General features: G+C 45.2%; 1 protein-coding gene across 4 annotated transcripts in view; it reads right to left on the minus strand.

The window, feature by feature from the left end:
- CFAP221 (cilia and flagella associated protein 221) overlaps positions 1–26537 on the minus strand; it is a 104471-nt gene that overhangs the window by 25038 nt on the left and 52896 nt on the right. For all 4 annotated transcript variants that reach the window (XM_042954213.1, XM_042954214.1, XM_042954215.1 and 1 more), the window contains 11 exons: positions 24018–24138; positions 23823–23934; positions 23270–23378; positions 19841–19928; positions 15213–15302; positions 13097–13195; positions 10772–10877; positions 7605–7738; positions 5155–5235; positions 4400–4507; positions 3965–4099 (listed from right to left, as the gene is read on the minus strand). In XM_042954213.1, the coding sequence (XP_042810147.1) occupies positions 3965–4099; positions 4400–4507; positions 5155–5235; positions 7605–7738; positions 10772–10877; positions 13097–13195; positions 15213–15302; positions 19841–19928; positions 23270–23378; positions 23823–23934; positions 24018–24138 (1183 nt within the window). The remainder of the gene's footprint in view (positions 1–3964; positions 4100–4399; positions 4508–5154; positions 5236–7604; positions 7739–10771; positions 10878–13096; positions 13196–15212; positions 15303–19840; positions 19929–23269; positions 23379–23822; positions 23935–24017; positions 24139–26537) is intronic.

A 26537-nucleotide genomic window follows, 5' to 3' on the forward strand; every position in this document is an offset into this window, starting at 1 on the left:
ATTTCTTTTTTCTTGACTTGTTACACTGGCTATAGTTACAATCTTAATAGAATTAGTAAGAGCAGACATCCTTGCCTTATTCCTGATCTTAGGGGGAAAGGATTCAATCATTTACCATTCAGTATTGTGCTAGCTCCAGGTTGGATTTTTTTTTTTTTAATGTTTATTTATTTATTTTGAGAGATAGAAAGAGCATGAGTGGGGGAGGAGAAGAGAGAGAGGAAGAGACGATCACAAGCAGGCTCTGTACTGTCAGCACAAAGCCTGATGCATGGCTCGAATTCGCGAGCCATGAGATCATGACCAGAGCAGAAATCAAGAGGTGGATGTTTAGCTGCCTGAACCACCCAGGTGCCCCTCCAGGTGTTTATCTGTCCGTCACTTACTGAGACTATCAGGAATGACAGACTGCTCCTCTGTACCTATAGAGATGCTCATGTTGTTTTTCTTTTTTAGTCTGTTAAAATGGTGAAGTACCCTGAGTTTTGAACATTAAACTAATTTTGTGTTTCTTGCATAAGCCCCTATTTGCTCATGATACATTATTCTTTTTGTATGATGAATACGATTTGTTAAAATTTTATTTGCTTGTATTTTATTTGCATGTATTTATTTATTTGCATCTATGCTCATGAAGGATATTTGTTGATCCTTTTCCTGTAATGTCTCTGTCTAGCTTTGGCATTAGAGTAATACTGACTTCTAGAATGAGTTGAGAAGTAATCTCCTCTTCCCTTTTCTGGAAGAGTTTTTGTGGATTTGGTATCATTTCTTCCTTAAAAGGATTGCTGAATTCTGCAGTGAAGGCATCTGTACCTACAGTTTTCTTTGTGGGAAAGCTTTTAATCACCAACTCAATTTTTAAAATAGATACAGAGCTAGCAGAGTTATCTACCTCTTCTTGAATAAGATTTAATATTTTGTACCTTTTAAGGAATTTGTCCATTTAACTTGTTGAACTTACTGGCATGAAGTTTTTCATAACATTAACTTATTATCTTTTTAATATCTATAGAATCTGTAGTGATGTCACTTCTCTCAGTCCTGATATTGATAATTTATGTCTTTTAACCATTTTTTCCCTAATCAGTTAGATTACAGGTTTATCCAGTTTACGGATCTTCTCAAAGAACTAGTTTTTCTCTATTGTTTTTCTTTTTTCTGTTTCACTGGTTTTCAGTCTAATCTTTGTTATTTCTCTTCTCTGATTAGTTTGGATTTCATCTGCTCTTCTTTTTTGAATTTCTAAAAGAGTAGCTGAGGACATTAATTTAAGTCCCACCCTTACTTTCTAATGTAGGTGTACAGCATTATAAAATTCCCACAAATTTTTTTTGTTTTCATTTTCACTAAGTTAAAAATACTTTCCAATTTCTCTTTTGATTTCTTCCTTGGACTATAGACCATTTAAAATTCTTTTTAATGTTTATTTATTTTTGGGGGAGAGAGAGAGAGAGAGAGAGCGTGAGCAGGAGAGGGGCAGAGAGAGAGGGAGACACAGAATCTGAAGCAAGCTCCAGGCTCTGAACTGTCAGCATGGAGCCCAATGCGGGACTCGAACCCATGAACTGTGCGATCATGACCTGAGCAGAAGTCAGATGCTTAACTGACTGAGCCACTCAGGTGCCCCAATATAGGCTATTTTATAGTATTTAATTCAGCTTCCGAATTTTGAGGGGAGGTTTGTAGATATCTTTAGGCTCTTCTTTTCTGATTCAAGTTCTTCAAAACCAAAAAAAATACTTCATATGATCGGAGTATTTTCAATTTTATTGAGACTTATTTTATGGTCCCAAATATGGTCTATCTTGGCAAACTTTCTGTATACACTTGAAGAGAATCTTCATTCTATTACTTTTGGGTAGAGTATTCTAGCAATGTCAATTAGGTGAAGTTGATTGATAGTGGTATTTAAATATTTTATATCCTTACTGATTTTCTGCTTACTTCTTCTATCAACTATTGACAGGGGGGTGGTATTGAAATCACCAACTATAATTGTGGATTTGTCTCTTTTTTCCTTTGCATTTCAATGGGTTTTTGTTTCATGTATTTTGAAGCTCTGGTTATTAGGTGGATAAATATTTAGAATTGTTGTGTCCCTCTGATGAACTGCCCCTAACCTTAGGTTCCTAACCTAAGGCATGCTCTTAGTATTTGTGGAATTAATGAGTTAATAAGTAACTACTGATATTTTCCAAGGAAGTATGAGTGTGACTATGGAAAATTCCGGTAACTCCTTTAGACCAATTTCCTGTCTTTTAGAATGGGGAGGGGGTGGTAATGGGTGAATCTGGGGGACAAAAGATTGAAGAGTGTTTTTCAAATCTTGCTGTGGGGAGCCCCACAGTTTTGCAGGGACATCTTCCTCAGGAGAGCCTTCTACCCCACTGCCATCCCAGCAAGTAAGTAGGATTCTAGGTCATTTTACCTATTGCCTTCTGATGTAAAATTTCAGCTGATGTGAGGACTGTAGTTCTAAATGAAGTTTGAAAATCTGTGAGTTAAACATCCTGTGAGTTTATCCCAGCTCCAAGATTCTAAGTCTCCAAGGAACACTCCTCTCAACCAATGTGACTATGAAAAAATGCCCATAATGGCTAATGTAGGAAAGCAACACAGTTCGGAGGAAGAGCCCTGAGGCAAACAACCAGGAAATAGGCAGGTTTCTGTCCTACGTCTCCCACTAGCTGACTGAGAGACGTTTGGTGTTGAGTATCAGCATCTCTGCCCACCTTAGAGATGGAGATTCCCATTTGGAGATTCTCCAAAGAGACTTTCTCAACTAGTATCTAAGGTTGTTCTTGGTTGTACGTATGTGTGTGTCTGTCTTTAAAACATAAACCATAACTTGGGCGACTACTGTGGCATCTCACTGATGATCCCATCATTACATAGAACCTCATCAGATTTCCTGTCAGCGTTTCATTCACTCAGGACTTGGGTAGAAAGAAATATAAGGGTAGGAGAAGGGACCCCACGAGGGCAGATCAGCAGAAGTGGAGGCCTGGTGAGGGAGGAAAGTGCACCAAGTTTGGCAGGGAACTACGCAGGGACGCAGAGAAGGGGGTGTGGTCTTGTTGTTGGTCTCACATAGGCTTGGACTTAATTTGGAAGAAAATGGGGAGTCAGTGAAGAATGTGGAGCAGGACAGTAGCATGGTTAGGGTGTGCTTCAGGGAAGTTAATCAAGTGTGGCTACAGAAACAAAGTGGAACAGAAATCTGGGAGACAGAGGTAGAAGTATGGAAGGGATGCCCAAGGAAGAAATAAGGCATCCAGAGAGCTCTGAGTGATGAGGTTTAGGTTGATTTGACTTTCTCTTTCTGCTGTTTTTCTTTCTTTTTCTTTTTCTTTTTCTTTTTCTTTTTCTTTTTCTTTTTCTTTTTCTTTCTTTCTTTCTTTTCTTCTTCTTCTTCTTCTTCTTCTTCTTCTTCTTCTTCTTCTTCTTCCTCTTCTTCTTCCTCTTTTTTTTGAGAGAGAGGGAGAGAGTGGGGAGACTGCAAGCAGGGGAGGGGCAGGGAGAGAGAGAATCTTAAGCAGGCTCCATGCCTAGCATAGAGCGCTGACTCGGGGCTCGATCTAACAACTGTGAGATAACAACCTGAGCTGAAAACAAGAGTCAGATGCTTAACTGAGTGAGCCACCTACGTACCCTCTTCTTTTTTTTTTAACCATCCACATATATATATATATATATATATATTATATAATTATATGAAATTAGAAAAGACCATAAAGGTATTTTCATAAACATAAATAAATTCTGGAATTGCTAGAAGACAGGAACATTGACATTCTTCAAACAATAAATGCTGGCAATTGATTTCAAAGGTGAGATATCGCTTAACACTTGAAACTCCAAAGACAGAAAAATATTCCCAAGTAATGCTTCTGTTTTCTTACAGAGTAACTTTTGAAACAGAGGAACATAAAACCTGAGACTTCTGCCAGTTGTCACTTACAAAAATATAAAGCGGGTCATAATCTGGAGACCTGGCTAAGGCCTCAGGTGGTTTCATGCCCAAGACTGAGGTCTTGCCAGGGAGCTGAGTTGTGGCGTCCTGCTTGGGCAGAGTTATGATGGTAGTGGCTTCATCCTGTGAAGGGACCAAGCAGCGTGTTAGTCTTGACACCAGGACAAGAGCGGAAACATAAGAGCACTTCTTTTTATTTTTCATGTTTATTTATTTATTTTTGAGACAGAGAGTGAGAGCACGCAAGGGTGCTAGTGGAGGAGGAGCAGAGAGAGAGAGACAGAGAGAATCCCAAGCCTGACTCAGGGCTCGATCTCATGAACCGTGAGATCGTGACCTGAGCCCAAATCAAAAGCTGATGCTCAACCAACGGAGACACCCAGGCCCCCCGAGAGAAATTCTTAAAGGTGGGGGTTGTGTTACCTCAGCCCCTTGCTTCAGGGTTCGAGCAAGCTTTTGAGGTCTGTAGCTCGTTGACGATCTCTGGACACAGAATGGCTGATACCCTTTAATTTTGTACAGCTGAGGAACCTGAGGTCAAAGAAGACAACTGACTAAATGCTCTTAAAACGCCCGTTACCAATGAATGGGATCTCATTCTCAATAACAGCACTTCTGAGCTGCCCAACGGTAAAAGGAACATGAGTACCGGCTTGCAGCCATCACCTTGTGCAGCCAAGCACTGGTTTGGCCCAGCACTGGGGGACATTAGCGTAAGTCCCAAGCCCTGTTCCAGGTCCCTGCTCTGGGTCCCAGGACACATGTGCATTTGCCATTACTCTTCTGTACCACAGGGCTTATCCGTAGAAATACACCGAACACTGGTTAACAAACCAGTGATTTAAAATACTTAGATTTTCGAAATCAGAAGTGGCTGTATACCTCAAGAAAGGCTGACTAACTTCTGTTCACTTCACCTTGTGCTTTTTCTTAAAGTTTATAATATATGTAGTTCGGATAGCTTCACGCACGCGATATATACCATATATCCCCAGGGTAAAGAGAAACCACGTATGTTACACCTCGCACATACCATCAAATGATAGCAGAAAAACACACACGGTATGCTCTAGTGTATCAACTATAAAAGAACAAAACCAGTAATGCAATTCAAATTCAAGAATATTTTGTACACTTCATAAGAAACCCATTAGCTAATCCCGTATGACAGGTCTGACCTGCAGATTGAAGAAAGAGTAACTCTGCTTGATTTGAATTTCCGAAGATTTAATTGGGACTGGTCCAAGGCCATCAGGAGCCTAAAACGTGGAAATTCAAAAGACAAGGGCACATAATCAACGCTGGGCGAAAGCGGCTACGCTTCTATTCCTCTACCTCCCGTCACCTTTCCCGTGACCACAGTTGCTACCTGATGTGTGAGGCATGGAGGCAGTGCTGACCAACCTCCCCTCGTCTCATAGTGTCTGTGACCCTTCTTCCTTTCCTATTGTTGTGGGTGCTGCAATATGCCACCCAGAATCCCCTTCAGGCTTAACGGACTCAGTCCTCTTACTTCAAGGAGTCCTCTCGACAGAAACAACTCTCAGGGGTCAGCCCTCTTCAGGGGTTGCTTTGGTTGAAGGGAACTGCCTCCTTCAAGGTCCTGTGCCCCACCCAGGGAGGCCTGCCTACAACCTCAAGTTGAAACAAAGGTATAAATGCCGGGTGGCCTCACGCTGCCCCAGCTTCAGAGCCCCTCGCAAGTTCAGCTGAGGCCTCTGCCCAGGAGGGCGGTTCTCCTCTCTCTGTCCTATGCCAGCTCCCGCTGCTTCCCTTCCCCAGGGGCTGATCCCCAAAGCATTACCTTCCTGCATGCTGTCTGCCTCCATCACCCAGAGAACCTGGAACACTGCCTGACATACTATGGACATTCGATAAATACTGTACTTCACCCAATCTGAGACACCATCATGAAATGAATCCGATGCAATGCTAACATGCCATCCATTATGAGACATTTCCCAATTTCAAAGATGGTAATAAAAAAGAATTGATGAGATAAAGTATCTATGGAATCAATTATACAATTCTTTATAAACTGGGGTGCTGAGCACTCTTTCATCAACCCTGAGCGGCAGAGAAGTCTTTGTAGGACTAAGATGCCAGATGGAATGTGTGAGATGGGAACTACTGAAAAATAATGAGATGCGCCCCACAGCACAGTGATCTCTTCATCCCTCTCACCCTTTGCACCCCACTAATTATTAAGTGTGCTTATTAATGCTTGAAAATCACCGATTTATTATTCCCTAGGAATTCTGTAGTCTGATCTTTTAGGTCATTTAATTATCTAATGCAGAAAACACATGTAATTTCTAAACTCAGTCCTGCAATTCTTGAGTAGATGAACCGGCAATGTGTAAAGTACATCGTAGGATGTGAATGGCAAGCTTATTCTTTAAAAGTAAAAAATTAGGGGTGCCTGGGTGGCTCAGTCGGCTGAGCGTCTGACTTCGGCTCAGGTCATGATCTCGTGGTTCGTGAGTTCGAGCCCCGCATCGGGCTCTGTGCTGACAGCTCAGAGCCTGGAGCCTGCTTCGGATTCTCTGTCTCCCTCTCTCTCTGCCTCTCCCCTGCTCACGCTCTGTCTCTCCTTCTCTCTCAAAAATAAATAAACATAAAAAACATTTAAATTTAAAAATAAATAAATAATTTGCCTGTGCACTTTCAACATCAATTTATTAAAAAAAAATTTTTTTTAATGTTTATTTTTGAGAGAGACAGAGTGTGAGCAGGGAGGGGCTGCGAGACAGGGAGACACAGAATCTGAAGCAGACTCCAGGCTCTGAGCTATCAGCACAGAGCCCGACGTGGGGCTCAAACCCACGAATCGTGAGATCATGACCTGGGCCGAAGTTGTCCGCTTAGCCAACTGAGCCACCCAGGTGTCCCTCAGCATCAAATTAAAGATGCCTTTTATTGCTAAGGACATGAACTTAGGCTACATTTTATTACCGGCCATATGACCTTGTGTCTCAGTTTCCTCCTCCTCTGTAAAACAGTAAGCCTATCACATAGATTCGTTGAAGATTAAATGAACTGTTACAAGTGAGGCATTTCAGGCACTGCCTGATTCATGGTAAGTGCAATGTAAGAGTCAGCTATTATTTTTATTTTAATGCATCATCATGCCCATAAGGCAAGAAAATGAACTGTCGCACCTCTTTCCAGAGAGTGAGAGAGAAGGAGAGAGAGAGAGAGACAGAGAGAATTGAGAGTCTCATGGCTTAGAGTGTTAGATCCCGGGGCCACCCGTCCCTGGCTGCCCCACTGCCCATGCAATGGGGCCCACCTCCCCAGGCCTGGCCTTCTCGGATTCTCCACCTGCCCTTCTGCTCTCAGGCCCGGTTCCCCGGGCTGTCCGGAGGGGTTCTTGCTGGCTTCCAGGCTGGAAACCACCCAGTGCAGATTACCAGGGAGTTCTGCACATGTGTGTTAGGGGCCGGGCAGGCGGCAGTAGATGATCCCTGGTTTCCCACTGGTCACAAGTCCCTGAGCACAGGTGTCCCCTGGGAGCTTCTTAGGGGGAGGTGAAGGGACAGAGACTGAGGTACGGCTTGCCTTGGTATCTGCCCAACAAGCATCTGCTCGCGCCCCCGTCCCCACCCCACAGCCCGACAGCACCTACCAACTCGTTGGAGCTCTGAGGAGGACTGTAGGATGGGAAGGCGAAGGGCAGCACTTTCTTGGGTGAGACAAAGAACGAGCTGGAATAATCATCTCGACTGATCTGGGACAGGAGGTGTCTGGACGAATTCTTATCTGTGGGTGAAAAACAAAAGAGCACTTTGGGGGAGTTCTTGGGGTATTTTAGTGGATACGTGGTATTTAGTGGATACGTGCTGCATGCCATTGTGGAAAAGAATAGAGGTCTGGGGCGCCTGGGTGGCTCAGTCAGTTAAGCATCCGACTTCTGCTCAGGTCATAATCTCACGGTTAATGAGTTCGAGCCCCACATCGGGCTCTGTGCTGACAGCTCAGAGCCTGGAGCCTGCTTCTGATTCCGTTTCCCTCTCTTTCCTCTCTGCCCCTCCCTTAATCTCACTCTGTCTCTCTTTCTCTCTTAAAAATAAATAAACATTAAAAAATAAAAATTAAAAAAATTAAAAAAAAAGAAAAGAATAGAAGTCTATGCATACGGTCCCATTTGTAGTTTTCTTTAGTTCTTTATCTCACCCCTTTTCCAATTTTTAGAAATTTCATTTTTTTACCTCCAAAAAAAACTATAATTCCTAACAAAAGGACTGCTAATGAATATTCTTTGTCCTTGTCAGCAAAGAAAAAGATCATATTAAAAAAAGACATATGAAGGGGCGTTTGGGTGGCTCAGTTGCTTGAGCGTCCAACTTTGGCTCAGGTCATGATCTCACAGTTTGCGAGTTCGAGACCTGAAATCTGGCTCTCTACTGTCATCATAGAGCCCCCTTCAGACCCTCTGTCGCCCTCCCTCTCTGCTTCTCCCCCACTCATGTTCTCTTTCTCTCTTTCTCAAAAATATATAAACATTAAAAAAAAACTAAAAAAAAAAAAACCATGAAGACATTTTACATGGGTCCATATATAATTAACAGGTAAACTTTACAATACTTTAAAAAAGGGGGTGTCTGGATGGCTCAGTTAGTTGAGTGTCCGACTTCGGTTCAGGTCATGATCTAATGGTTCACGAGTTTGGGCCCCGAGTCCAGCTCTGTGCTGACAGCTCAGAGTCTGGAACCTGTTTCGGATTCTGCGTCTCCCTCTCTCTCTGCCCTTCCCCCACTGGAGTTCTTGTCTCTCTCTCTCTCAAGAATAAACATTTAAAAAAATTAAAAAACAAAACAAAACAATACTTGAAGAGTTCCTTTATTAGAAACATCAATATCGGACATCAAAATAATATAGGAGGGGAAAAAAGCATAATTAAAAAAAATGTTTTATTTATTTTTGAGAGAGAGAGAGAGAGCACGTGCACACATGAGTGGGGAAGGGGCAAAGAAAGAGGGGGACAAAGGATCCCAAGAAGGCTCTGCACTGACAGCAGTGAGCCTGATGCGAGACTCAAACTCACAAACTGTGAGATCATGACCTGAGCCAAAGTCTGATGCCCAACTGACTGAGCCACACAGGTGCCCCAAAAACATAATTTCTTTTTAAAGTTTATTTATGTATTTACTTGAGAGAGACAGACAACGCGAGTGGGGGAGGGACAGAGAGGGAGAGAGAGAATTTCAAGCAAGCTCTGCGATGCCAGAGCAGAGTCCGATGTGGGGCTCGAACTCGTGAAACCCTGAGATCATGACCTGAGCCCAAACCAAGAGCTGGATGCTTAACTGACGCAGCCACCCGGGGCCCCAGAAAAAAGCATAATTAAAGTGCAATAAAATGTTATGAAAAACAAAATACCCATCTGGATCTTGAAGGGGAGGAAGAACCGGGGCTTCTCCCTCCCTTGGGGCTGTGTGTGTCTCTCCCTGGCTCTGATTTGGGGGCCCTGCCTGCGACAAGTAATGGGATACTGCTGGGGACATGCCCAATGACTGTTGGGTGTGTCCATGGTGAAGGTCTGGACAGGCTGCTTGTCCTCTGTAGGACTCCAAGCCTCACACCTGCTGCCCCCCAGACCACACCCTCCTGTGGTGAAGCCCAGCCCACTATTTTGTGATAAATGGCAAGTATTTTCTTCCTCTGATAATGGACTCAATAAACAGCACTGGATGAAGAAAAAAAAAAGGATTAAAATGCGATAAAATATTTTGAAAAAAACACCTATCCAGATCTTGAAGGAGAGGAAGAACAAAGAGCCAGGCTCGGAGGCCTCAGGCTAGGGAGGGCAGGAAGGGTCTGGAAGGATAGGGGCCTGCCCGTGGGGCTGCAAACAAGCCGCAAATGAAGAAGACGGTGACACAGCTTTTGGACTCCCAGAAGCCACTGAGAGCATGGCTCCAACAGCCCAGTCAACTCGGGTATCCAAGGACTGGAATGCCTTTAAGTAGCAAAGATGATATGAGATAAAAAGCTTTTTGTGCAAATGGTAGGTTGAGACAGCACCAGATGCAGCCACTCAGTCAGCAAGTAGAAATATGGACTACCCCGGTCTCTCTGATGACCCGACAGAACAGAGGGCACACAAGAGATCAAGCCATGCCCAGCCTTTGTGGACGTTACAACTTGACCCGATTGGTCAGACTTGCTAACTCTCAGTTGGGCATTTCAACCAAACCTGGTGGGGAAGTCTGATTCATGTCCTGGGTAGGCTGAAAGGTGGTCTCCTTAAAAGATGTGCACGTTCAGTTCCCCGGGGAGCTGTGACTCCATCACCTTACACGATAAAAGGGACTTTGCAGGTGTGATTGAGTTAAGGATCTTGAGATGCGGAGAGTGTCCTGAGTGATCCAGGTGGGCCCAATGTTGTCACAGGATCCATGTAAGAGGGAGGCAGAAGGGTCACAGTCAGAGGAGATGTCACGACTGAAGCAAGAGGTCAGAGTGGTATGAGGAAAGGGCCTCTGGAAGCTGGAAAGACCAGAACAGACTCTCGGCTAGAACCTCCAGAAGGAGCCAGCACCACTGACACCTTGATTTTAGACTGCTGACCTCCAGCAATGTGCGATAATACATTTATGTTTGTTTTCAGCCATTAAGTTTGTGTCGCTTTGTTACGGTGGCCATAAAAAACAAAACAAAACAAAACAAAACCCTAATGGATGTGATTTATGAAACTGTTTTACCTCTATGCAGCTAACCTCATTACACAGAAGAATCATGTTCAGAGAACTTATGGCCGAAGCATCGTTGCACCTGACAGCTGTGCTTTACCTGATGTTATTGTCTGTCTTCCTTGGCTGAGCTTTCTGATTATGGTCTCTCTGTCCATGTTATGAATAGCACTCAGCATAACGAGTAACCTCTGATGAACCATGATCTGGAGTGAGAAGGGACAGCTTCAGATTATTAAATTGGTACATGCTCATTTTGACGTACGAGTTAATTCATTTTCCCCAACCACGCTAAGGGCTGAGGCCTCGGATCTAAGTCAGACTTCACAGGGAAAATGGCACGCTGCCCCAGGGACTTCAAGGTCTCGGCCATGTTGACTTGCCTGAACACAAACAAAGACCAAGTTGTCATCTGGCCTTGTCCCACCCAATTTATGAGCCCTGTTTTTCTATTTCCAGAGTGGAAAGAATGACTAGTCCCACATTCCTTCTTTTTAGTGTATCTGAATAATAATGCTCCCGCCGTGTTATTTTCAGAGTGGAGGGAGCAAATAAATAGACGATTGTGTGGGAACAGGGCTGTGGATTTTGGTCAATGCTAACTGTCTATCACTGTGCTTTGCACCCAGAGCACCTGCTACTGGAGGTTGAGTGCTACCTGTGCACAAAGCTGTGGCTGAAAGGACCATTCCTTCCATGATTAATACCCCTTTCCATCCTGTAAAGGACTCTATTTAACAAATAAATAGTACGACGTGCCAGTGCTGTGGCCGGTTCTGTTCAAGGTATTGCAGATACCATGAGATCAAACAATTGTCCTGCCTGCACAGAACTGATGTTCTAGGTGTGTATGTGTGTGTGTGTGTGTGTGTGTGTGTGTGTGTGTTGGTGTGTGTGTGTGGGGGGGTGATAACAATAAACATTTAAATGAATCTACAGGATAAATACCATGAAGATGATAAAAGAGTAAATGCACAAGGGCATGACCGAGGGACTGGAAAGGGGGTTCGTCTGGCCACTGGTGCAAGAATAATTAAGCAAGACCTCCCTGAGGAGGTGAGGCTTGATCTCAGACTTGATGAGGAGGAGAGAATGAACTGGGAAGAGAATTCAGAGCAGAGGAACCAGCGAGTATGAAGATCCTGTTTCAGGAACAAAGGAGACCTATTTAAGGGACAGAGAGAAGTCCAGTGTGGCCTTGGCCTGGACAACAGTTGTGCACTTCATTCCGATTGCAATGGGAAGGCTCTGGAGGGTTTTACCAGGGGAGAGGTGTCGTCACCTTTAAGTTTTGGGAATGCTAGTCCGGCTGCCATGGGGGCACTGGACGCAGGGAGAGCTGTTGCCCTGGTCCAGGCAGGGGATGACGGGGCTGTGGCCGATCCAGGAAGATGGCAAGAAGTCATCAAACTGGGTGCATATTTGTACATTGAGCTGACAGTCTTGCTGAGGAGTGAGGGAAAGACTGAGCCATCACTTAGAGCAAAGCACATGACTACTGACAATACTTTTTCACACTGGAGGGCTCACCCCAGAAAGGCCGTGTGGTCCCGCTGCTGGGGAAGCCAGCCTGGCCAGTCTCACTGTTGTTTGCCCATTGTCAACACCTGTGCCCTTGTCCCTTGACAGTTTTGTGCTGCCTCTTTCCACCACTTTCTTCCCCACACTGGAGCATCTTGGGGCCACCTCTGTTCACACATGCAGAGCCCTACAGGGCCCTGGAGGTTGACGCACAGGTCACCCATCAGCGGGCTCTGCCTGTCTCCCCCTAGATTGTCATCAGTCCACACTGAAAACACTGCTCGAGGGGCACCTGGGTGGCTCAGTCGGTTGAGGGTTCGACTTCGGTTCAGGTCATGATCTCGCAATCTGTGGGTTCGAGCCCCGCGTCAGGCTCTGTGCTGACAGCTCGGAGCCTGGAGCCTGCTTCGGATTCTGTGTCTCCCTCTCTCTCTGACCCTCCCCCACTCACACTCTGTCTCTGTCTCTCTCTCTCCAAAATAAATAAACATTAAAAAAAAATGTCCAGAAGAGGTGAATCCATAGAGACAGAAACAGACCAGTGGTTGCCAGGGACTGGGGGATGGAGAGGGGCTCCTGATGGGAACCAGGTTTCTCTTTGAGGTGATAAAAAATGTTCTAAAATTAATTGTCGATTGCCAAATCGTACACCTGAAACTAATAAAACATTGTATTTCAGCTATACTTCAATAAACTTTTAAAAAAATGTTCTTGAGTTTGGATGGTGATGGCTGTACCACTCTGTAAATATATTAAAACCCACCAAACTGTCTACTTTACCAAGAATGAGTTTTATGGTATGTGAATTATCCCTCAATAAAGCTGTTATAAAAAAATTCACTGCTTGATTTCCTTGTGCTGAGGGCTACACGAATTGAAATTTCCGTCTGGTGCTGGGACTCACCTTGTGGGCTGCTTGTTGAAACCGCCTTTGCGCCCTGAACCTGTTGACCCAAGTATTATTAATAAGTGGGTCAAAATTAGGATGCAATTCCTTGATTTTCTGTGAACACAGAACACAGGCACATCTTAGACTTAAAATTTAACTCCAGGCATGAGAATTTAATAAAAACGTTTATTTAACTCCAGGCATGAGCATTTAATAAAGACTTCGATCCCAAATCAAGTTATTATTTATTTGTTCTGCTACTGAATGAGCATTTATTCAGCACTTTAAGTGTATGTAGCAATAAAGAGACTTCTTGCAGGGGGTGGGGGCAGCAAACGTGGGATTTGCGATTTGGGTTTTAAGAAATTTACGGTCTAGGGGCGCCTGGGTGGCTCAGTCGGTTAAGCATCCGACTTCGGCTCGGGTCATGATCTCACAGTTGGTGAGTCTGAGCCCTACATTGGGCTCTGTGCTGACGGTTCAGAGCCTGGAGCCTGCTTCGGATTCTGTGTGTCTCTCTCTGTCCGTCTTCTGCTCACGATGTCTCTCAAAATAAATAAATGTTTGTTTTTTTTTTAAAGGAAATTTTAGAGTCTAGAGAAGCTCAGGCAAATACATGCAACCCTGAAGAGGAAGAGACTTGCAGAGCAATCAGTCCCATGTGGTGGGTGCTGGCACTGCCACATTGAGAGGCACAGACTCTATGACCCCCCCCAACCCCCCCCCCCCCCCCCCAGTGCAGAAGGAGGAGTGCTCTGCTCAGCCCCGTCCTCAAGCACCACACAGTGCTTGCATGTCGTGGCACAGAGTGTGTAGACTGGGAGGAATGGGTGTCTGGGGGTGCACTGAGGCCAGCCAGAACCTCAGGCACTGTGGGTTCTTGAGCAGGGAAACGCTATGAAGAAAAAGGCATCAAACGTGAATCAGTCTCAGGGCATCTGGCTGCCTCAGTTGGCAGTGTGTGTGAGACTCCTGATCTCGGGGCTGTGGGCTCGAGCCCCAGGCTGGGTATAAAGATTACTTAGATAAACTTAAAAACAGTGAATCGGCCTCACACTGGCATATGCAGTGGGCTGCAGGGGGCAGGGAGGATGGGCAGATATATGAACAATCTGTTGGAATAGTTGAGGGTAAGACACGAAGGCTTGAGCTCACGTGTGCTTTCGTGGAAGAGCTATGGGCAAGACTTTGTGGCCAGATTAAATGTAGGGAGAAGAAAAGAGGTAAGAAAATCCAGAGGTGGCAAACCCAGGAATAAAAATCGAGAATGATGGGGGTGGGGAACATTAAGAATTGTTTTCATTTTCAAAATTAAAAATCGGGGTTTTAAAAAAATAAATAAAATAAAATAAATAAAAATTGGGGGTTTTAACCAGACACTATCACATGACAGAGGACTCTCAGGGGGAGGGGTCACTGTCCCCTTTTTATGTTTGAGGACACTGAGGCACAGAGGCTAAGAGGGCTTTTCCCTGGTCCCAACTCTGTGGTAGAGCTGGGACCACAACTCTGGCTTCTGGCTTCCTGTCATGCAGGAGGCAAGGAACGAGGCCCTGGGACCCACCTCGAGGACCTGCAGAGGGGCTTAGAGAGCAAAGGGAAACAACAACAAAAAAAAAGATCCAAAAAGGAGAAAGTAGAGAGGCAGAGAAGAGCCAAAGAATTTAAAGCCGTTCATTTCAAGGGTAATATTAATGAATGACTTTTGATGCTTCGCTTGCAAAAATGTAGTAAAAAAAACCACTCTGAAAATGTACGTTAAAATGTAAATGTAAATTAAAAGTTAGCAAGCCTCTCTTAGTGGAAGTGTTTCTATAAAATTATTCAGTGTTTTAAAAATAAGCATTATAGGCCCCTGGGTGGCTCAGTAGGTTGAGCATCTGACTTCGGCTCAGGTCATGATCTCATGGTTCGTGGGTTCAAGCCCCACGTTGGGCTCTGTGCCGACAGCTCAGAGCCTGAAGCCTACTTCGGATTCTGTGTCTCCCTCGCTCTCTGTCCCTAACCCACTCGCATTCTGTCTCTGTCTCTCTCAAAAATAAATAAACATTTAAAAATAAATAAATAAATAAAAATAAGCATCATAAAGGGCTACCAAAAATTAGGTCCCAAATAAAGGAAAGTTACCTACTTCTTCCAGATTATGAACAACCCGTTTGTGGCTGACTTCTGTCTTGAGGCGCTGAAATTCCTCATCCAAAATGGGATCTCCTCTATCTAGCTGGGTTTTTTAATCAACAAAAATATTAAAATTGAATACAAATGCGCACAATGTTGCATCTCTTTCAAACTGACAGCAACTCATCAAGTGATCGGCCACACCTACCATGAGGTCTGGCTGGGAGCCTGACAGAAGTTTCAAGTGACCATTATAATTACACTCACTGTTTCAACACAGGGGTTGGTTACAGACGCACGGACCCAGCACTTTGTTTTCATAACGAGTGCAATCTGGCAATCATTTCCAAGACATTTAAAATTCACAGAAAGGATTTTAGAAAACCGTGTAACTACGGGAGTGCAGAGATTTCATTTAAAAGAAATTTAATGTCTCAGTAAAGTTTCAAGCTCTTCAGAGTGGATTATCTCAGCATCAGGTTCAACAAAGGCCCCATAATTCCTCCCCCTCTCCTGGGCGGTGCAGGTGGATGGGGATCTGCCCCTTCCCTGGAGGAAGTGTCCCCCCAGGCTGCTCGCCTCCCTCACCTCCTTCTTCCCCTGAACCAGGAGCCCCGGGACACTGGGGCACTCCCAGGAAGGCTGGCTGGCTGGGCTTGGATTGATATCCCCACATACACCTGCTTTCGGGGAAAAGGGGACTGTGCACACTGCAAAAACTTACTGGTTTTTACCTGGGTTTTTATTATTTAAGTGACTTCTAAATCTAGCTTGGTTTGTGCATACGCTGTTTGCAATCATTTAAAAAAAATTCCTTTTAAATATTTATTTTTGAGAGAGTGAGACAGCGTGTGAGTGGGGCAGGGGCAGAGAGAGAGGGAGACACAGAATCTGAGGCAGGCTCCAGGCTCTGAGCTGTCAGCACAGAGCCCGACTCGGGGCTCGAACTCACAGTCCAAGAGATGATGACCTGAGCCGAAGTCAGAGCTTAACTGACTGAACCACCCAGACGCCCCTGTTTGCAATCATTTCCAAAGACCTAACTGAAAGAAAGGTACTCTGATCACCACACTAACAAGAGAAACAAGAGAACTGTATTAGTGTCACCAGGGGGTAAGCTGTGTAGCTCTGATGTGAACCTATCTGGGAGCTGACTGTGGACCTTAGCTTCAAAATACAGATTTTGTGGGGGAGACACCAGACCCCCACCATGACTAAAAATAAAATAAAATAAGCACCTTAAAGAAGGGAATGGCGAATAGGTTGGTAGCCAGAAGAGAGAGGAGGGTGATGTATTATACGTTTATCAAGACTCTACTTATTTCCAATGCGCATTTTGGAATTCACTATCATTGATCATCTCCCGAGGAAAAGCCCATCATCCTGCTAGAATGCCTACTCCCTCCGCTCCCTCCACAGCCCCCTCCAGCTCTCTTTCATTCGCCTTTCTGCCACCTGCCTTGGGCCTCCAGGTGTTCCTTGCCGCTGGGTCACCTGCCAGGATTCGGCTGCCAGATGAAATCTCCCGGACACAACAGAATAGGGTCTCTGCAACAGTCCCCCTGCACTGGGGCTCAGGGTCCTGGTGGGTGTTGTTAAGGGTGTGATGGCTCCTTTCCTGCTCTACTCGGGCACCTTTGCGGACGCTCACTACTCTCTGCAGGCCTCTCTCCAGCCCCTGCTCACGGCTGTCTCTGCTTCCTGGACCAGAGAAGCCTTTTCTTCTGGGATTGCTCTTTGCTCTCCGTGTACAAACATGCCCGAGTCTGCCAACTCAGAAACCAACCTCCTAGACACCTCATCCCCCTCTAATGGTCCAGGCCCTGACTCCTCGCCCCTGCTCATCTCAACTTTTCAAGAAACCATCTACTCGCTTCCATACATTCTTCGGGCAATCGCAATTTGGCTTTTTACCTCCGCCTGTCTCCCAGGATTGCCGACGCTAAGGCAAACAAAGGCCTCCGAATGGCCAAACGCCATGGGTTCTTCTCAGGCCCTGCCATCCTGGATCTCTCCCCCATCGGTTTTCTCAGCGTTGTCCGTTTCTCCTGACCTCCCTGACCACTTCCCTTCTGTCTTCTCCATCGTCCGCTGCTCTTCCCTCAAATCAGGAGCTTCTCTAGACGTCCGGTCTTGAGTTACCAGCTTCTCGCACCATTCACTTTCCCCAGGTCACCAGGCTCCTCTGTGGTCTAGTGGCTACCTCTCTGCTGAGGCAGACTTGTTCCTTCAGCCGCCACCTGGATGCCCTCCAGTCGCCCCAACAACATGTCCCAAACTGAAATTTTCATCTTCCTCCTTCTTTGGTGTTTGGGATGTCATTTAAAATCGCCAGCAAGCATCGAGCTGGATACCTAGGAATCATCCTATCTTCTCCCTTTCTTTACCCTTTAATTACTGCAGTTGGTACATTTTTAAATCATCCCTTCATGTTTCTCTGCCCCTTCTGGACTGTGCCCTTCTTGAGGGCAGGAAAAGTGGCTTATTCTCCAGCAGAATCTTACAGACAGTGAGTATTCACTAAGCACACTTGCCACGCGAATGCACAGTTGGGTTGGCCCGTCCACCAAATGCTGGCAATTCTAGCCCTAACGGTCACATTGACCTGGTGGTGCCATATCTGTATCACCTTCATCTCTAAAACAGTTAGAGGGGTGCCTGGGTGGCTCAGTTGGTTGAGCGTCCGACTTTGACTCAGGTCACGGTCTCGTGGTTTGTGAGTTCGAGCCCTGCGTCAGGTTCTGTGCTGACAGCTCAGAGCCTGGAGCCTGCTTCCGATTCTGTGTTGCCTCCTCTCTCTCTGCCCCTCCCATGCTCATGCTCTGTCTCTGTCTCTCAATAATAAATAAATGTTAAAAAAAATACAAAAAATAAAAGTTAGAAAATATCATCAAAAAAATAAATAAGGGGCACCTGGGTGGCTGAGTTGGTTAAACGCTGGACTTCGGCTCAGGTTATGATCTCGCCGTTCATGGCTTTGAGGCCCACATCAGGTTCTGTGCTGACAGCTCAGAGCCTAGAGCCTGCGTCAGATTCTATGTCTCCCTCTCTCTCTGCCCCTCCCCTGCTCACGCTCTGTCTGTCTCTCTCTCTCTCTCTCTCTCAAAAATAAATAAACATAAAAAAAATTCTTTAAAGAAAACATCACCCACTGTAGGGTGGACAGAAAACTTGGTATTTTGTTTTGAAAATCACATATGGAGAAACTGATCTACTCATCAACCTAAATTTAAATGCCAATCTAATATGTGCCTTCCCCCAATGCTAAGATTTACTAATGCAATGATTTTACATTCTTTTGTCTATCTCATGAAAAATAAAGAAAAGTAAGATAAATTTATTCAGATATTTGACTTAGACTAATCAAGAAGAAAATGGAGGAAGAAAAATGTATTCTATACGAGAAAAATATTCCTATCTGACAACATACCTATTTTTCCGCAGTCCCTCCTACCCAATGCTGCCACTGTGTGCGGCTCTGACTGTGGGAAGCACACACTCCCAGGCTGAAATATATGTGTTATGGCTGAATTATGTCCCCAAAAGTCATATGTTGCGATCTTAACCCCTAGTCACATCAGAATATGAATGTATTGGGAGATAGTCTTTGAAGATGTAATCAAGTTAAAATGAGGTCATGGCGTGGGCCCTACTCCAGTGTGACTGGTGTCCTTTATAAGAGGGAATCTGGACACAGAAACTATGAAGTCACAGGGAAAAGACGATCATCTACAAGCCAACGAGAGGGATCATTCCCTCATGTCCCTTACAAGGAGCCAACCTTGCCAACACCTTGATCTTGGGCTTTCAGAATGGCGAGAAAATACATTTCCGTTGATCACACCACCCACTCTGTGGTACTTGGCTATGGCAGCCCCGGCAGGCCAACAGGACATGTGGTGATTCTGCAAGTCCTACCACCAAAGTCCGAGCCCCTGAGACAGGAGGTGCAAGCGAAGCCCTATCTCCTCTGGCCCGTGTGTGTCCTGTGCTTCGGCCATTACAGGCCTGTCCCCGGTGTCCCCTGCACCTGTCCTCAGGGAACAACATCTCTCATGCCATGACAAGCCCAGGGGTGTGATCCAGCCCTGCCATTCCCGTCTCCACCCCCCACTCCCTGAATCCACAGGTGCCGCCTTGGCGACCTAGCCGTGGCTCCCTCCCCTCAACCGGTTTCCTGCTCTCTGCTTAGCCCCCTTGAGCATCTCTGACTTGGACCTTTTGTCTGGCTCTGGCATGGCTCCTGGCCACTGTCTTTGTGTCCTTACTTTCATGCCCTGCAGAATACAGGACAGATGCACCTAATGTCCAGAATTCCAACCTGAATTTGAGGCATTTCCCTCCCTCTGAATTGAATGCCTCTGTCCTCTCTATTGCTTTTCAAAATCATACCGTGTCTTCCAGGAAGCTTTTCAATTAAATGAGTTCTCTCATCTCTCTGGCTTCGAAATCCCCACAATACTTAGTAGAGGTCTCTTGTGACATTTACGGCCGGCCTTGATTTATGGTTAACAATGAACTTGTCATCAGCTTCCTCCCCCCAACTTTAAGTTTTCTTTCTCCTGATGTGGCATCTTGCATATAGCCGGAATTCGACCTATTGAGTGCAATCAGCGACATCAAACTAACAGTGATTCTGACCTTGTATTTGGCGTATTCTCTTTGCCGCTCTTCAATAAGGTCTTTTTTAAATTTTAAAGACACATGATCTTTACCAAGGTGCACCTGCCTGGGGAGAAAAAAAACAACAACAAAAAAACCAGCTTCCAGAACCGATCAGAATACCATGGTCGGCTTGGGGATGGAATGTCTTAGCTATACTCTACAACGGAAGAGGAGTGCTGAGACATTGGAGCAGGGCCATGGGGGGGCAGACACTGTGGAGACTACAGCAACACAGCTGAGATGAAGAATGTGTTCTACAAAATGAAGCTTCTCTTCTAGCAACACATGCTGGATCTTTATAAATAAATGAAACAAAAATCCGGACGCTCAACATCTCTAGTCATTAGGGAAATGGAAATCAGGACCAGAGTGACTCGTGTACTGGTACGCCACACCCACGAAGATGTCAGTGACGATGATGACGGCAGCAACAAAGCAGGCACTGCCAAGGATGTGGGCAAACTGGAACCTTTGTTACACCACTGACAGGAACGTTCAGTGGGGCAGCCACTGCGGAAAACGGTGTGGCGGTGGCACAAAAAGTTGAACATCGAGTTCCCACACGACCAAGCAATTCCACTCCTAGGCATATACCCAAGAGGACTGAAAAGATGCGCTCACACAAAAACTTGTGTGTGAATGTTCACAGCAGCGTTATTCACGACGGCCAAAAAATGAAGACCACCCAATGCCCATCAACTGAGAAACAGATAAACAAAACACTGCATGGCCATACAATGGAATAGTATGCAGCCATAAAAAGCAACAAAGCCCCGATAGATGCTATGATGTAGATGAACCCTTAAACTGTGTTAAATGAAAGAAGCCAGTTACAAAAGGCCATATGGGTGTGTATGATTCCATTTATTTTTTTTTAATGTTTCTTTATTTTTGACAGGGAGAGAGTGTGAGCTGGGGAGGGGCAGAGAAAGAGAGAGAAAGACAGGGAGACACAGAATCCGGGCTCTGACCTGTCAGCACAGAGCCCATCACAGGGCTTGAACTCATGAACCGTGAGATCACGACCTGAGCCAAAGGTGGGTGTTTAAACAACTGAGCCGTCCAGGCGCCCCTGTATGATTCCATTTATTTTTTATTTATTTATTTTTTTTAAATTTTTTTTTCAACGTTTTTTATTTATTTTTGGGACAGAGAGAGACAGAGCATGAACGGGGGAGGGGCAGAGAGAGAGGGAGACACAGAATCGGAAACAGGCTCCAGGCTCCGAGCCATCAGCCCAGAGCCTGACGTGGGGCTCGAACTCACGGACCGCGAGATCGTGACCTGGCTGAAGTCGGACGCTTAACCGACTGCGCCACCCAGGCGCCCCTGTATGATTCCATTTAAATGAAATATCCAGGGGCGCCTGGGTGGCTCAGTCGGTTAAGCGTCCGACTTCGGCTCAGGTCATGATCTTGCGGTCCGTGAGTTCGAGCCCCGCGTCGGGCTCTGTGCTGACGGCTCGGAGCCTGGAGCCTGTTTCAGATTCTGTGTCTCCCTCTCCCTGACCTTCCCCCGTTCATGCTTTGTCTCTCTCTGTCTCAAAAATAAATAAATGTTAAGAAAAAATTTTTTTTAAATAAAAAATAAATGAAATGTCCGGAATACGTGAATCTACAGAGATACAATAGTGGTCACCAAGTGCTGGGGGAGGGGAGAGGGGACTGGGGAGCGACTGCCTAATGGGTATGGGGTTTCTTTCTGGAGTGATGCAAATATTCTGGAGTCGAGTAATGGTGATGGCTGCACAGCCCCGTGAATACACGAAAAACTTCTGCATTGTACACTTGAAAATGGCTAAGATGGTGAACTTTGCGTTTGGTGAATTTTACCACGGTTTAGAAAACTCTGGTATGGAGTGTATTGACTGTGGAGGCTGGCACATGTTCAAAAATAAATAGCAGCTACGATGAGAAGGAGAGTGAAGAGACCTAGAAGCTAAATACATATTGTATGACCTTTGGATGCTGGATTCTTCCTCTCCAAAAACAAACAAAAAGCCAGATAGAAAGGACATTATTGAGACAACCGGGTAAATCTGCATATAGGCTGGAGATGATAATATTACGGTATCAATGTCAGCGTTCTTGGAAGTGATTATGGTAATGTTGGAGAATGTCCTTGTTCTTAGGAACTATACGCTCAAGTCCCTAAGAGTGAAGCCTCATGACATCTGCAACTTACTTTCCCATGGTTCAAAGAAAGATGCGTGTGAAGCGTGTGTATGTGGAGAGGGAGGAGTAGATACGGCATAATGTCAGCAACCGGTGACATGTCAAGTGTCAAGTGTGAAGAACCCATGTCAAGTGTCTATGGGTGTTACTGGCAGGTTTAAAAAGCTTTCAACAAAAACAGCTGGGGGAAAACATGAAGTGAAGAACACAGCATACAAAACTGAATTTAGGATGTGACTTGAGGTATGCTGCGAAGAAGCACGGGAGGAAGGAAATACACCAGGGCTAATGGTGGTCATTAGCACATTATAGAGATTTTTTTTTCCCTTCTCTACACTTAAAAAATATGTATTTTTCAGGTTTTCGACAATGACAACATGATCATTTCTTATAATAGGGAAAGAGCATTTTAAAAAATGATCTGAAGGGACTTGGCGTTCTTCCCATTTAACGGAGGGCAGCCCGTGGATACAGACTGCCGCGGAAGCAGAGGTGCTTCCGTGAGAAACTAAGGGTGGTCCTCTGTGCAAGCAGGGGGGCCGCAGGGGGCATCTGCGAGGGCCCTGGGGCTCAGCGCACCTTCCTTCTGTCCAGGAAGTGTGGAAGTGGGGCGTGGACGAGGCGGCCTCTCAAAGACTCTTAAATGGCCTCTCAAAGACTTTTTAGCTCAATTCAAGAGTTCCTAAAGTTGACGTTAGTGGAGTCTGTGCACACGGATGCATCTGGTATGAACTGGTAACAAATTGTGGAAAGGGCTCTATTTTGACTGCCGGAGCACAAGACAGAAGTCTCACGGCTGAGTTTTAGAACCCCCCCCCCCCCCCAGGGCCTCTCCTAACCCGTAGCCAGCACTGCTGGGCTCCCCGCAAGGCCCCTGGGGCACACTGCCCAGGGCACAGGGGGCTAATGCTGGGGCAAGAGTTGGGGCACCTGCGGAGAGAGAGATGGTACGCTGGCAGCAGTGGCCGGGGGGAGCAGGGTCCTGGTTCTGCCACTGTCTGCTCACACTGAGGAAAGAACATGTTTGCTCGCAATAATTTAGTCCTAATGGAAACTTCGGAGGTCCAGTGGAGGAGAGGGAATAATCAAACTTCTAAAAGGGCACAAAAAGCTGTTACATTTCATCATGTCTCATGTATAAAAAGCCATTACTAAAAAAAAAAAAAAAAAAAAAAGCCATTACTAAAAACACTGTATTTTCATTTGATATAAATAATTGCTCAGTATTTACCACTTAAGGTGATTTTCCATCTCTTCATAAGTGTCCTGTCTGACTTTCTGTTCAAACAGTGCTTCCTTCATCTGTCTTGTTTTTGAAATCTCATTGTCTTGGTCCAAAACTGAGGGCAGAAGCAAACGATGATTATACCAGAGTCAAATCAGAATCATTTGCTAAGACAAAAACACATTTCTAATGGCAAAACACAACAGCAATCTCAGCTTCGTTGCTGCTGTTACTAACAGTAAATGTGGCAAGCAGTGGGGCGCCTGGGGGGCTCAGTCAGTTGAGCGTCCAACTTCGGCTCAGGTCAGGATCTCGCGGTTCATGAGTTCGAGCCCCGCGTCGGGCTCTGTGCTGACAGCTCGGAGCCTGGAGCCTGCCTCGGATTCTGTGTCTCCCTCTCTCTCTGCCCCTCCCCCACTCTCACTTTGTCTCACTCTGTCTCTTAAAAATAAATAAATGTAAAAATAAAATTAAAAAAAAATTTTTTTTTTTAAATGTGACAAGCAATAATTCTTTCCTGTTCCGCCAGGGGCTGATTTATAATGAATCGACCAGTTACCTTCTCTTAATTCTTTAATCTTCAATTTCCCTGGTTCTTGGTTTAAAACAGTTGCCACAGCAAACGGATTTGATAAATCCACTGGAAATCTCAAGTCGTGATATTCAATTTCCTGGACCAAATCAGGAGGGAAAAGTCACTTATTTTGCTTCTCTATCATTCCTTCCAGCGTGTTGAGTGTAATGCGCACGTTACCTTAATCTTTGGGGGCTTTATTTTTGGTGGCAGGCGGTGAAAATTTATGTGTGTCATCGCCTTTTCTGGAGGAACATCCACTCTCTTAGAAGGAGCATTTAATCTTTCAAATTCTTCTAATCTATAGTTTAAAACAGGTATTAAATTAGTATATGATCCAACAACGCAAAGTTCCTATTTTTTAAAGGATTTTTTTAGGTAATCACTACACCCAATGTGGGGGCTCGGATTTACAACCCCGAGATCAGGAGTCACATGCTCTACTGACTGAGTCAGCCAGGTGCCCCACAAGCTTTCTATTTTTAGTGTTCCTTCTGGAAATACCATGGCTTTTGGTCAATTAATGACTATATCTGCACTGAAAATAAATTTATGTGCTAAAACAGTGGTCTACTAGGACGCCTGGCTGGCTCAGTCGGTAGGGCACGGAACTCTTGATCTCAGGGTCGGGAGTTCAAGCCCCACGCTGGACATGAAACCTACTGAAAGAAAGGAGAAAGAAAGAAAGAAAGAAAGAAAGAAAGAAAGAAAGAAAGAAAGAAAAAAAGAAAGAAAGAAAGCTTTATATTAAAAAAAAAGTAAAACAGTGGTCTACTAAAATAAATGCAATGTCAGTATACCAGCGTATAATCATATGTGTCAAAATAGTCTACCAATGGGTGCTTTTCTTTACCTTCTCGAAGAATATAACAAGAGGACAATGTGACACACTGAAAAATGCTCTCACAGTCTAGTGTGATTCATTTCTAGGCTGTTGGTTTTCAATAGCTAAATCTACTACATTAAAAAAAAATCTTATACTGATTTATCTTCCTAGTAAAAGAATGATTATGGCCACTGTTTACAGTGTTGTTTTTTTTTTAGAGAGATAGAGTGCATGGGTGCACACACACACACACACACACACACGTGTACGTGAGGGGGAGGGGCAGAGGGTGGGAGAGAGAAGAGAATCTCAAGCAAGCTCCACGCTCTGCTTGGAGCCCAACGTGGGGCTTGATCCCAGGACCCTGGGATCATGACCTGCGCCAAAATCGAGAGTCAGATTCTCAATCAACTGAGTCACCCAGGCACTGCCAGGAAGATCTTTTAAAAAGCAACTCGGACTAATATTTGAGATCTTTTCTGCAACTGAAAACTGTCTTGGACACGTGTAGGTATAGGCAGTGCTATTACCGTGCCTACAGAGATGTAGTAGAACTGCATCACGTTCAATACTGTGAGGCATTTCTTCAAGCTACAATATGTGAACACTTGTTTTGCAAAATGACTTATGTCCATGATATTACAGAAAAAGGAATACCCTAACGTTTACTCATTCTTAATTTTTTTTAATTTTTTTTTTTTTTTTTTAAAGAGAGAGATGGAGCACGAGCGGGGTGGGGTGGGGGGGAGCAGAGAGCGAGGGAGACACAGACTCCGAAGCAGGCTCCAGGCTCCGAGCTGTCAGCACAGAGCCCGACGCGGGGCTCGAACCCACGAACTGTGAGATTATGACCTGAGCCGAAGTCGGACGCTCAACGGACGGAGCCACCCAGGCGCCCCTAACATTTACTCACTCTGACAATCACAATACACGTGCTGAACCCCTACCCCCACTGCACAACATGGGACACACCAGCAATCTCAAACTTAACATTGCCTTCATAAGAGTGTCTTGAAAGGTCGATAGCCTGAGAGAACATGCCCTTTGGCAAGACACACACTGACTGACGGGCTGCGACGTGCAGGGCAGAGGCAGCGGGTCAGGGGGTGAGTTGTGGCCCAGTGTCCACATCTCATCAGAGCGTTGACACCACCTCTGCTATAAAGATTGGGAAACATTTTTGTTTCCACATCTTTGAAGGCGTGGAAAAACAGTCTCCTCACGCAATCTAACGGCTGACGATGGAAACGAAGGGGTCGAAGAAAATGGTAAATTTTAACAAGGAGTTACTCGGGGAACTTGAGGAATTCCATCATACACCATATTCTGCCATGACAAAAACCAAACAAGACCCAGCAACCTATGAATCTTTCAGAGAGCACTGAGGCCAGGACAATTTTCTTCCTTCATGGTGGAATTTATATGTTCTAGTACTATCTACAGTCTGGGGAGATACTTAGGTCTTGAGGCACAGTCCTTGAAAACATCAAGTGTATACTAAATGAGATATTAAATTCCAGCTGGGTGACCAAAACATAGTAGTTTAAAAACAGGTATGTCTGCATTTGCATGGTGCTTCTACCGTACAACGCCCTCGTATATTTAAGAACATGTCTTTCGGGGGCTCAGTCGGTTAAGCATCCGACTCCGGCTCAGGTCAGGATCTCGAGGTCCATGAGTTTGAGCCCCACGTCGGGCTCTGTGCTGACAGCGCTGAGCCTGGAGCCTGTTTCGGATTCTGTGTCTCCCTCTCTCTCTGACCCTCCCCCTGTTCATGCTCTGTCTCTCTCTGTCTCAAAAATAAATAAACGTTAAAAAAAATTCAATAAAAAAAATAAAAAAAAAAAGAACATGTCTTGGGAAGCAACAATCCA

Source organism: Panthera leo, chromosome C1 (genome assembly GCF_018350215.1).
Source record: "Panthera leo isolate Ple1 chromosome C1, P.leo_Ple1_pat1.1, whole genome shotgun sequence".
NCBI classification, from domain to species: domain Eukaryota; kingdom Metazoa; phylum Chordata; class Mammalia; order Carnivora; family Felidae; genus Panthera; species Panthera leo.